General features: G+C 41.2%; 1 protein-coding gene across 5 annotated transcripts in view; it reads right to left on the minus strand.

The window, feature by feature from the left end:
• Positions 1-10,340: 10,340 nt before the first annotated feature.
• Positions 10,341-13,458, minus strand: part of CFLAR (CASP8 and FADD like apoptosis regulator) — a 50,983-nt gene continuing 47,865 nt past the window's right edge. For all 5 annotated transcript variants that reach the window (XM_061149015.1, XM_061149012.1, XM_061149014.1 and 2 more), the window contains 2 exons: positions 12,638-13,154; positions 10,341-10,492 (listed from right to left, as the gene is read on the minus strand). In XM_061149015.1, the coding sequence (XP_061004998.1) occupies positions 10,354-10,492; positions 12,638-13,154 (656 nt within the window). In that variant the 3' untranslated portion in view covers positions 10,341-10,353. The remainder of the gene's footprint in view (positions 10,493-12,637; positions 13,155-13,458) is intronic.

Below are 13,458 nucleotides of genomic sequence, written 5' to 3' on the forward strand. Positions count from 1 at the left end.
GCAAAGAGCTGACTCATTTGAAAAGCCCCTGATGCTGCGAAAGATTGAGGGCAGGAGGAGAAGGGGACAACAGAGGATGAGATGGTTAGAGGGCATCACTGACTCAATGGACGTGGGTTTGGGTGAACTCCGGGAGTTGGTGATGGACAGGGAGGCCTGGCGTGCTACAGTTCATGGGTTGCAAGGAGTCAGACACGACTGAGCGACTGAAATGAACTGAACTGAACTGATGCATGAACTTCCTAGCACCATATACAAAAACAAACTCAAAATGGATTAAAGACCTAAATGTAAGGCCAGAAACTATAAAATGCTTAGAAGAGAACATAGGCAGAATGTTTTTTAACATAAATTGCAGCAGGATCCTCTTTGGCTCCCCTCCTAGCATACTAGAAATAGAAACAAAAACAAAGCAGTGGGAGCTGATTAAACTTAAGAGCTTTTTCGCAGCAAAGGAAGCAATAAACAATGAGAAGACAGCACTCAGAATGGGAGAAAATAATTGCAAGTGAAGCAACTGACAAAGGATTAATCTCCAAAATACAGAAAGAATTCAATATTAGAAATACAAACAACCTAATTAAAAAATAGGCAGAAGACCTAAACAGACATTTCTCCAAAGAAGACTTACTGATGGCCAACAAATGAAAAGAGGCTCAAATGGCTCCTTATTAAAGAAATGCAAATCAAAACTACAATGAGGTATCACCTCACACATCAGAATGGCCATCACCAAAAATCTACAAACAATAAATGCTGGAGAGGACGTGGAGAAAAGGGACAATTCTTGCACTTTTGGTGGGAATGTAAATTGATACAGCCACTATGGAGAACGGTGTGGAGATTCCTTTAAAAACCAGGAATAAAACTACCATATGACCCAGCAATCTCACTACTTGACATATACTCTGAGAAAACCATAATTCTAAAAGACACATGTACCCCAGTGTTTATTGCAGCACTATTTGCAATAGCCTGGACATGGAAGCAACCTAGACATCCGTCAACAGATAAATAGATAAAGCTGTGTAGTACATATATACAATGGAATATTACTCAGCCATTAAAAGGAACAAGTATGAGTCAGTTGAACTGAGGTGAATGAACTTAGAGGCTGTTATACAGAGTGAAATAAGTCAGAAACAGAAAAACAAATATCATATGTTAACACATATATATGAAACCTAGAAAGATGGTACTGATGAACACATTTGCAGGGCAGCAATGGAGACAGACATAGAGAACAGACTTGTGGACCTGAGAGGGGAAGGAAAGGGTGGGATGAGTTGAGTGAATATATATATACACACACATATATAGGCTTCCCTGGTGGCTCAGACAGTAAAGAATCCATATTATATGCATATATGTTATATACATACATAAATATATTACCATGTGTGAAATAGGTAGCAAGTGGGAAGTTGCTATATAACACAGAGATCTCAGCCTGGTGTTCTATGACCACCTGGAGGGGTGGGATGGGAGGGTGTGAGGGAGACTCAAGAAGGAGTATACTTATATATACTTTTGTATACATATATACTTATGTATATGTATACATAAGTATATGTATACTTATGACTGATTCAAATTGTCATATGGCAGAAATCAACACAACACCACAAAGCAATTATCTTCCAATTAAAAATAAAAATAATGGACAAAAGATTTTAATATATATCTCAACAAAGAAGATATATGGGGAATTTCCTGTTAATCTAGTAGTTAGGACCCCACACTTTCACTGGGCCAAGGGCCCAGGTTCAATTCCTGGTTGGAAGAAGATATACAGATGTCAAATAAGGATAAAAAGTACTCATCATCTTGTCATTAAATAATTGCAAATTAAAAGAACAATATGAATATAACATGTAAATCAACTATACTTCAATTTAAAAAATATATATACACATAATATCAATACATATCTACCTAAAATAGCTGAAATGCAAGCCACTAACACCACCAAATGCTGGCAAGGATGTGGAGCAAAAGAACTCTGCCAAAGTGTACAGCCACTTAGGAATACAGTTTTTCCATTTTTTCAGAAGTTAAACATAGGGTAACTAGACAATACAGCAATTTCTCTCCTACATATTCACTCAAGTAAGTTGAGCACCTACATTCACACAAAAGTCAGCACATGAATGATTCTAACAGCTTTATTCATGATGCCAAAACTTAGAAGCAACCAAGATACCCTTCTGTAAGTGAACCAACTATCTCTGGTGTATCTAAACAATGAAGTATTATCCAGAAATAAAAAGAACTGACCTGACCTGCCTCTTGAGAAACCTGTATGCAGGTCAGGAAGCAACAGTCAGAACTGGACATGGAACAACAGACTGGTTCCAAATAGGAAAAGGAGTACATCAAGGCTGTATATTGTCACCCTGCTTATTTAACTCATATGCAGAGTACATCATGAGAAACGCTGGGCTGGAAGAAGCACAAGCTGGAATCAAGATTGCTGGGAGAAATATCAATAACCTCAGATATGCAGATGACACCACCCTTATGGCAGAAAGTGAAGAAGAACTAAAGACCCTCTTGATGAAAGTGAAAGAGGAGAGTGAAAAAGTTGGCTTAAAGCTCAACATTCAGAAAACTAAGATCATGGCATCTGGTCCCATCACTTCATGGCAAATAGATGGGGAGACAGTGGAAACAGTGTCAGACTTTATTTTGGGGGGCTCCAAAATCACTGCAGATGGTGACTGCAGCCATGAAATTAAAAGACGCTTACTCCTTGGAAAGAAAGTTATGACCAACCTAGATAGCATATTAAAAAGGAGAGACATTACTTTGCCAACAAAGGTCCGTCTGGTCAAGGCTATGGTTTTTCCAGTGGTCATGTATGGATGTGAGAGTTGGACTGTGAAGAAAGCTGAGTGCCAAAAAATTTATGCTTTTGAACTGTAGTGTTGGAGAAGACTCTTGAGATTCCCTTGGACTGCAAGGAGATCCAACCAGTCCATCCTGAAGGAGATAAGTCCTGGGTGTTCATTGGAAGGAGTGATGCTGAAGCTGAAACTCCAATACTTTGGCCACCTCATGTGAAGAGTTGACTCATTGGAAAAGACCCTGATGCTGGGAGGGATTGGGGGCAGGAGGAGAAGGGGACGACAGAGGATGAGATGGCTGGATGGCATCACTGACTTGATGGGCGTGAGTTTGAGTAACCTCGGGGAGTTTGTGATGGACAGGGAGGCCTGGCATGCTGCGATTCATGGGGTCACAAAGAGTCAGACACGATTGAGTGACTGAACTGAACTGATCATGTTATAAAAAGACATGGATGAATTTTAGACACATTTTATTGAGTGAAAGAAGTCAGTCTGAAAAGGCCATTATACTGTATGGCATTCTAGAAATGGCAAAATTATAAAGAAAGTAAAAAGATCAGTGGTAGTCAAGGGCTTGGGGGAGAGAAGGATGAGAAAGTGGAGCACAAAGTACTTTAGGGCAGTGAAACTGTTCTGTAAGATGCATTAATGGTACATACCTGATACTATGTATTTGTCAAAACCAGGAGCTGTACAACACTGAATGAACCCTAGTGTAAATGCTGGTAGACTTTAATACAAATGTATCAGTATTGTTCCTCAATTGTAACAGCTGTACCACAATAATGCAAGGTGTAAATAGAGGAGAACTGGGGGGAGTGGGAGAGTATATGGAAACTTTGTACTTTCTGTACAAATTTTCTGTAATCCTAAAATTATTCTAAAAAATAAGGTGTCTTAGAAAAAAAGTTGGGGAGAAAGGTTCATGGAACAACAAATAAATTATCTTAATCTTCTCTTTTTCCCCTTTTTAAAAAAATTTGAGGTGAAATTCGCATACAATGTACTATTTTAAAGTGTACAATTCAGTGATGTTTAGTACATTTACCATGTTAATGCGACCATTACCTCTATCTAGTTCCAAAACATTTTAAGAACCTCAAGGGTCAAGGAGACCTTGACCCTGCTTAAGCAGTCTTCCCCCAACCCCCCCTTACCCCAGTCTCTGGCAACTGCTAATCTGCTATTTTTCTCTATGGATTTACCTCTTCTGGGTATTTCACATAAATGCTATCATACAATATGTAACCTTTTGTGTGTGACTTCTTTTACTTAGCATAATGTTTTCAAGGTCCATCTGTGTTGTAGCTTTGATCAGTACTTAATTTTTTCTTATGGATAAATAACTATTTTATGGATGTGCCATGTTTGCTTAATCCATTCATCTGCTGATGTACATTCCAGTGGCTTCCAGCTGCTGTGAATTTACTGCTAGGAGCATGTATATACAAGTATTTGTTCACCTGTAATCTACTTTATCAGTGACCCTCCACGTATCTAGTGGGGAGTTTGATTAATCCGTGGTCCTTGGTGTATACCAGCTGATATTGCAGAGGGATTTATTGAAGAGAATTTGTATTTCTTGAATGTTTGCTTATCAAGTGTTTGATAGAGCCAAAGTGGAAAAATTTGAATGCATGGGTCTGGTAGCTTTGGTATGGCACAAGAAGATGTTTAGAGTAAGTGTTTCTTGGAATAGAGGAGAGAATAAATTCTTGAAAAATCAGACATTTCTTTTAATGGCCTTGATTGAGTCCTACATTTCCACCTCTGGGGCTGCTGTATACAAGAAAGGGTCTAGCTGGGAAACAAGAAATTGTGGATTTACCAACAGTGGGTCCTTTGGAGTCATTATCTTTGGTAATCCTAAACATAGGTGCAGCTTTACTATTTCTTCTTTATACCCAGTTCTGTGTATGTATTTGTCAAACTCTTACCCACTGTACACCAGGTCCAAAAGCTGGTCTATCTTAATGATTCAGTTAGACCTCTTCCTTGTAGATTACCTCTCTTATGAGGACAGTGTCCAAGTCCTACTAACGTCTTAACAAAGCATCTCCATCTCTCCAACAGAAACCACAAAAATATAAAAGAAAATCAATGACACCACCAGACATATCAAAAACTTAGGTCAGCTCAGGTTTTTAAATTTTATTTTTATTTATTTTCAGTTAGAGGATAATTGCTTTACAATGTTATGTTGACTTCTGTGATACAACATGAATCAGTCATAGTGTATATACATAACTCCTCCCTCTTAAGCTTCCATCTCCTCCCACCATCCCATCCCTTGAAGTCATCACAGAACATCAGACTGATCAGCTCAGGTTTTAACATTACATTTTTAACCATACATACATACGCACATTTTCTAAAACAATAATTAGAAAATTAAAATGATCTAAGCAAATTTTTATTTTAAACTTAAAACAGGCATAAACATTTTCATCAAATAACAAGCTATAAGCCAGACTGTGTGAATGTGTGCTAAGTCACTTCAGTCATGTCCTACTGTTTGTGACCCTATGGACTGTAGTCCACCAGGCTCTTCTGTCCATGGGGACTCTCCAGGCAAGAATACTGGAGTGGGTCACTATGCCTGCCTCCAGGGGATCTTCAGGACCCAGGGATTGAACTCAGGTCTACAGCATTGTAGGAGGGTTAGGCTTCAGCAATATGTGAACCATGAACTTCCAGATATTCAAACTGGTTTTAGAAAAGGCAGAGGAACCATAGATCAAATTGTCAATATTCGCTGGATCCTTGAAAAAGCAATAGAGTTCCAGAAAAACATCTCTTTCTGCTTTATTGACTATGCCAAAGCCTTTGAATGTGTGGATCACAATAAACTGTGGAAAACTCTGAAAGAGATGGGAATACCAGACCACCTGACCTGCCTCTTGAGAAACCTGTATGCAGGTCAGGAAGCAACAGTCAGAACTGGACATGGAACAACAGACTGGTTCCAAATAGGAAAAAGAGTACGTCAAGGCTGTATATTGTCACCCTGCTTATTTAACTCATATGCAGAGTACATCATGAGAAACGCTGGGCTGGAAGAAGCACAAGCTGGAATCAAGATTGCCAGGAAAAATATCAATAACCTCAGATATGCAGATGACACCACCCTTATGGCAGAAAGTGAAGATGAACTAAAGACCCTCTTGATGAAAGTGAAAGAGGAGAGTGAAAAAGTTGGCTTAAAGCTCAACATTCAGAAAACTAAGATCATGGCATCTGGTCCCATCACTTCATGGCAAATAGATGGGGAGACAGTGGAAACAGTGTCAGACTTTATTTTGGGGGGCTCCAAAATCACTGCAGATGCTGACTGCAGCCATGAAATTAAAAGAAGCTTACCCCTTGGAAGGAAAGCTATGACCAAGCTAGACAGCATATTTAAAAGCAGAGACATTACTTTGTCAACAAAGGTCCATCTAGCCAAGGTTATGGTTTTTCCAGTAGTCATGTTTGGATGTGAGAGTTGGACTATAAAGAAAGCTGAGAGCCGAAGAATTGATGCTTTTGAACTGTGGTGTTGGAGAAGACTCTTGAGAGTCCCTTGGACTGCAAGGAGATCCAACCAGTCCATCCTAAAGGAAATCAGTCCTGGGTGTTCATTGGAAGGACTGATGCTGAAGCTGAAACTCCAATATTTTGGCCACCTGATGCGAAGAGCTGGCTCACTGAAAAGACCCTGATGTTGGCAAAGATTGAAGGTGGCAGAAGAAGGGGATGACAGAGGATGAGATGGTTAGATGGCATCACCAACTCAATGGACATGAGTTTGGGTAAACTCTGGGAGCTGGTGATGGACAGGTAGGCCTGGCGTGCTATGGTTCACGGGATCGCAGAGTCGGACACAACTAAGTGACTGAACTGAACTCTTTACTACTAGCACAAGCTGGACAACTAGGCTGTATTCTGTGAGGCTTTGTGCTCAGTATCAAATTAAGACTTCTATTACTAGGGATAAAGAGAATGGTATTTGGGACAGTAAGCAGGGTCTGCTACACAAACCGACAAGGCTGACCTCAATCCTGCAAACTTGCTCCTAGAATCTTAGTGAAGAGATCCCCATTTCAAACACTGCAGATAGAAGAAGGTGTCAAGTGACACCAACCATGGCTCATTCACTGAACAGGATGGAAGGGGTTGGGGGCTGGAATGGAACTGAGGTTGAGTCAGTCCTCCTAGCCCGTGGCCTGGACCAGCAGCCCCGAGAACAGGGATCCTGCTCCTGAAAAGGACTAAAGACCAGACAGAAGTGAAGACGGAAGTAGAGAAGAGTTGTTTCTTTACAACTGAAGAACCAATGAGTCAAAAGTTGAAAGAATTACCTAGTCTTTACTTTAGAAAGCAGTATTCTCAAATATATAGAGATAAGGATTTGGAAAACAGAAAAAATATTAGCTACAGTCCTGTCATCAGTATACCACTTTTGGAATATTTATTTCTGGGCTTTTCCTGAGAAAATATTTATTTCTGTTTTCCTGAGACATTTCTTTGTTTGTTTTTGCTTTAAATATACTTACTATAAAAATAAAGGCTCTGTTGGGATTTCCCTGCTGATCCAGTGGCTAGGACTCCACACTCCTAATGCAAGGGGCCCAGATTCAATCCCTGGTCAGGGAGCTAGATCCCTCATGTCACAACTAAAAATTCCTGCATGCTGCAACTAAGATCCTACATGCCACAGTGAAGATTGAAGATTCCATGTGCTGCAACTACGATCTGGCACACCCAAATACATAAATAAAAACATTTTTTGAATGCTCTGATTATGGCTTGAGTTTTTATCCTCAGCCAGGGTGACCACGGATAATCTACTTAACATCACTGTGCTCACCCTTCTCATCTATCAAGTGGGAATAAATAATAAAGGGGACAAAAATACCTACCTTGTAGAGCTGTTCTGAGGATTAAATGAGATAATTCATGTGATGAGCTAAGAACAACTTCTGTAAACCTTTATTATTTGTATATATAATTTTAACAGTTATATAGAATTCCAACCACTGGACTTCTCAGCATAATCACGCTCCTATTGCTGAACATTGGATGAATTTTCAGTTGGGGGGTTATTATAAGGTTTGAAGTATTTTAATACATTTATCTCTTTTATACTTAGGCCTATTACTTAAGCAATATCTTCAGAGTCTTCTCTGAAGATTTTAGAACATTTCATTTAAGCTGGGTTGTGGGTACATGAGTATCCATTGTATTGATACCTAATATAGTTCTCTTTTAGAATGCCTAAAAAACTTCATTTAAAAACTATACTCAATGAAATAAGGCATTTAATAATCAAATGCTTATATACAAAAGTGTCAAAGTAGTTCAGACTCCACTATTAAAGTGAGGAAAAATAACTTACATGAGAACTGACTAAAAGACAGAGATGGGGATCTTTTCAGCTCTTCACAGGCCAACCACATGCCAGGCACCTCCTAGCTTGTCACCATCGCTCACATTCTCTACACTCCAGCTAAAAGTTACACTCACGGTTTTTAAAACATGCCTTGCATTTCCCCTGCTCCTTCATTTGATCTGTTTCTTCTGCAATGTATTCTCTTCTCCATCTCAACCTGCCAAAATCCTTACCAGTTTTCAAGCTTTGATTCAACGTTTTCAAAATAACTCCTCCATAGTGTGTTATTAATAATAAAAGCTATGTGCGCATGGCATCACCAGTGCAGTCACTGGGTATGATCATAAAAGCTCTCTCATTTCATCCTGGGAACAATTCTGTGAAGTAGGCAAGGGATGGCAAGTCCTTATTCCTCCCATCTTGGAGGCCTGCTCCTGGAATCAAAGTCCCTCTGCTCCACCCTATAACCCTTGCCAGTGGGCAAAACACACAAGCAAACCCTTAACACTCTTCTCCCTGAAATCTGTGGGCTGACAAATGGTGTTAACAAAAGTAAACAGACAACATAATATAATTTAATATAATTTAATAAATAACTGCTTTTTTTATTGCTGTTTTGTTTTTTGCTTTGTATTTTTTTTTTCCTCCAAGTGCCACATGGGATCAGTTTCCCAACAAAGGATCAGACTCAAGTCCCCTGCTGTGGAAGTGCAGAGTCTTAACCTCTGAACTGCCAGGGAGGTCCCACTTTAAGGATAATTTTAAGCAATAATACTCTTCCAGGTCATGCTCTCCAATCTGAGGAGGAAAGGTATATGTGTGTACCAAGTCACTTCAGTCACATCCAACTCTTTGAGATTCCATGCAGCCCGCCAGGCTCCTCTGTCCATGTGATTCTTTGCACCTTGAGTGAGCTTTGGCAGTTTGTCTCTCCAGGACATAGTCAATTTCATAAAAGTTTATCAGCATAAAGCTGCCAATAAACATTATTGCTGTTTTAATGTCCCTATGGGATCTGCAGTGGCATCTCTTCTTACTGCTGCTGCTGCTGCTAAGTCACGTCAGTTGTGTCCGACTCTGTGCGAACCCATAGACGGCAGCCCAACAGGCTCCTCTGTCCCTGGGATTCTCCAGGCAAGAACACTGGAGTGGGTTGCCATTGCCTTCGTCTCTTCTTACTAACACTCCTCATTTGTGTCTGTCTTTTCCCTTATCATTCTAGCTACTGCATGCGTGCTCTGTGGCTCAGTCGTGTCTGATTCTTTCCAGGCCTGCCAAACTAGAGATCGATCTTACTAGCTGTATGCCACAGATTTTGCTATTTGTATTTTCATTTTATTCAATTAAAGATATTTTCCAATTTCCCCAGACTTTTTCGAAGAGGGGGTATTTATAAGTGTGCCGTCTGATTTCCAAATATTTGTAGATTTTTTCAGAGGCTATTTTTAGGCTAATTTCTCCATAGTCTGAGAATATATTTTGTGTGGTTTTAATCCTCTTAAATATATTATTTTATGGCCCAGAATATAGTCTGTTGTGGTGAATGTTTCATGAACATTTGCAAAAAATGCTCCACTGTTTTTGGGTGGTGGTGGTTTAGTTGTTAAGTTGTGTCCAGCTCTTTGGACCCCATGGACTGTAGCCTGCTGGGCTCTTCTGTCCATGGGATTCTCTATGCATGAATACTGGAGTGGGCTGCCATGAGTCCTCAAAGGGATCTTCCTGACCCAGGGATTGAACCTGCTCTCCTGTGACTCACTCTTGCATTGCAGGTGAATTCTCTACCACTGAGCCACCGGGGAAGCCCAAGGAAAGGTATACTATACCTAATTAGATGTAGAAAGCTATGTGAATCCTAGACAGACAGGCAACCTCAGATCTGAAAGCCACAATTTTAAATTGAATGTCTGTGTCCACCCTCCAATATGATAGTATTAGATAGCCTTCAGGAGGGGATTAGGTCATGGTGGTGCAGTCCTTATGAACAAGATCAGTGCCCTTATAAGAAGAGACATAAGACAGCCTGTTCTCTCTGTGCTTTCTGACATATGGAGACACAACAGGAAGCAAGTTCTTTTTTTTTTTTTTTTTTTTTTAAGGAAGCAAGTTCTTACACACTGTGACTTTGACTTTTTATTTGTGAGAGAGGAAGAGCTTCTTTCTCAAAGTGTGCTGCAGCCAGACGTAGTACCGCTCCTTAGCAGACACTTTGATGTTCCAATCATACACCAGGCTGTTGAGTTCAGTGTGGAGCTCCAGGAGTGAGTGCTTCCTGCAGGGAACAGAAAAGGCAAAAATTAATCCCATGAGATTATCAATGAGGAGACAGATTATCATCAGAATGAAATCAACTCGCAGATATGAAAGTGCTGTAAAACTGTGCCTTTCTAAATAGTCTACAAGCTGCTTAGCACATGATCTGAACAGGTTTGCTGCAGTCTGGTGCGATGACCACAGTCCACTCCCCCAAGGGGCAACTCTGTGCAAATACATAATGAATGTAAAAGGCCAGGCCAACGATGTGGCTGGCCCATGGCGTTTGCACCTTGGAAGAATGAGTCACCCCTGCTCTAGCCTTCCCCTTACTGTTGAGCCATCCCCGAGGAGGCTAGGTGTCCCAGACCCTGAGATTTATTCCTGGGGTCCCCTAAGTGACAAAAGATGCCTTTCACAAGTGACTTGGAGATACTCCAAATTGTAATTAGTGGGCAACTGAAAAGGGACTACTAATCTTACATTTGAGGCACAGTGAGGCTTGCTTCCACCTAAAGGAAAACCAGATCACTAATGGTTCCCTTAGGAAAGTATTCTTGCCAATAAACATCAAAAATGTCCAAGTAACAAAGACTTGCAAACCTGTACACTCTGGTACCATTTTTTACCCATCAAATTGTCAAGATATGGGGAAATAAAAGAGCACACACCATTAGTGAGAACTCAGGGATGTAGACAGTCTCATAAAAGTAGGCCTATGGGGACTCCCTGGCAGTCCAGTGGTTAGGACTCAATGCTCTCGCTACCAGGGTTCTGGGTTCAATCCCTGATTGAGAAACTCAAGTCCCTCAAGCCACATGGCACGGCCAAAATATTTTTGAAAAGCTGGTCTAACTGTCCTAGAAGACAATCTGATAAGATGTATCAAAGGTTTTTAACATGCTTATTGGAATTCCCTGGTGGTCCAATGGTTAAGAGTCTGCCTGCCAAGGCCGGGGACAAGCGTTTGATCCCTGTTCTCGGCAGACTTCACACGCCACAGGGTAACTAGGTCTGTGTGCCACAATTACTGAGCCCATACTCTAGAGCCTGTGCTCGGCAACAAGAGAAGTCACTGCAATGAGAAGTCCACAGACTGCAAGGAAGAGCAGCCACCACTCTCTGCAGCTAAAGAAAAGCCGGAGAGCAGCCAGGAAGACCCGGTGAGGTTGCAAATAAATAAACATATTTTTTAATGCTGGTCATTTGACAAAGCAATTCCACTTCTGGGAATTTTCCCTTCAATAAAACAATTATGAATAAGCACAAATACTGACCTGAAAAAACGTAAAGACATTGCCCAATGCAAAACGTTGCCCAACAACTAAAGACTGGCCAAGGAAATTATGCTATAACCATATTAGGGACTACTCGGCAGATAGTAAAATGCTATAGAAATGTGATTCCTGGCATGTAAAAATAAGCTGTTACACAAGCTAAAAGCATGTTGTAAAGTAACAGTAGATTATGATTTCACTTTGGCTTAAAAAACATGGTTATGTATAATTGTATGGGATTCAAAAAAGATCTGGAAGGCAATACATTGAGATTTGGTTAAACAGGTTGGTTCTGGTAAGTTGGATTAAAACTGCTTGCTATGTTCTGCTTTCAGCATCTATATCTCATGGTTTTGTTGTCATTGTTGTTTTTTCAGTAAGGAGCATGCAATGCTTTTGTAATAAGAAAAAACAAAACATTTCTTAATTTTGAAGAAAAATATCCAAACCACAAGCTCTACTAAATTCCTTCTAAGGCATAAAGCATTCATAAACTGTGCAGAATCTATCTCAGACTCTTAAGGCAACCCCATCAAGGAATGAAAAAAATCCCCCTGAAGAGAAGGGCATCAAACAGTGGCACTTCCATCTTGGTGCATGTGCGTATGCTAAGTCGCTTTAGTCATGTCCATCTCTTTGTGACCCTAAAGACTGTAGCCTGCCAGGCTCCTCTGTCCATGGGATTTTCCAGGCAAGAATACTGGAGTGGATTGCCATGCCCTCCTCCAGGGGATCTTCCCAACCCAAGGGTCGAACCCGCATCTCTTATGTCTCCTGTGTTGGCAGGTGGGATTTTTACCACTAGCACCACTTGGGAAGACCCTTCCGTGTTGGCAGCAGAAAATAAACAATTGGGGCCAGGATCCACCTCAGCTTGTGTGGCTCACCTTTCTTGCCACAGTTTCTGGGAGAGGCACTGCAGGTACAGTGAGGGTGAGCTGGAGGGCCCCTCCAGCAGGGACACATCTGCTTTGCACAGGCTCCAGAAGAAGTCAGCTTCTCGGTGAATCAAATCTCGGTAGGCCCCAGGCTTCCCGGCCTTGGATTCTGCACTTTTCACTGACGGCCCATCCACCTCCAGGAAGCTGCTGTCCTCCAGCTGGCCCTCTGATTTCACATAGCTCTGAATAAAAAAGAGCTTTGGCTTCCCTGAGAGAGAGGGGCACATGTCTGCCATGAACATCCTTCTGATATGATCCAAAGGGACCCCAGAGTGAGTCTGATCCACGCCAAACACGCTCTGGGAGCCCCCTCGGCTCACCAGGATACACACGAAGCTGTCAGAGTCATGGTGCTGGGGCATCTGGGCAACTTGGCACAGAATGTCGGTTATATCTTGCATAGTGAGATATAAGAAACGCTTGACTTCATAGCCCAGGGAAGTGAAGGTGTCCCGAAGACTGTCTGGAAAAAACAAACAGGAAAAACAACACAGGAGTAAGGAAAGCTCAAGAGACACTGGGTCATAATCCTCAACATGGTCTCATCTCCATTACTTGTCTGTTTCTACTTTTTGTGTCATGGTTTGAGGCTTTAACCTGGTGGCTCAGACGATAAACAATCTGTCTGCAGTGAAGGTTCTATCCCTGGGTCGGGAAGATCTCCTGGAGAAGCAAATGGCTACCCACTCCAGTATTCTTGCCTGGAGAATTTCAGGGGCCAAGAAGCCTGGAGGGCTACAGTCCATGGAGTTGCAAAGAGTTGGACA

The sequence above is a fragment of the Dama dama genome, chromosome 8 (assembly GCF_033118175.1).
Source record: "Dama dama isolate Ldn47 chromosome 8, ASM3311817v1, whole genome shotgun sequence".
Taxonomy (NCBI): domain Eukaryota; kingdom Metazoa; phylum Chordata; class Mammalia; order Artiodactyla; family Cervidae; genus Dama; species Dama dama.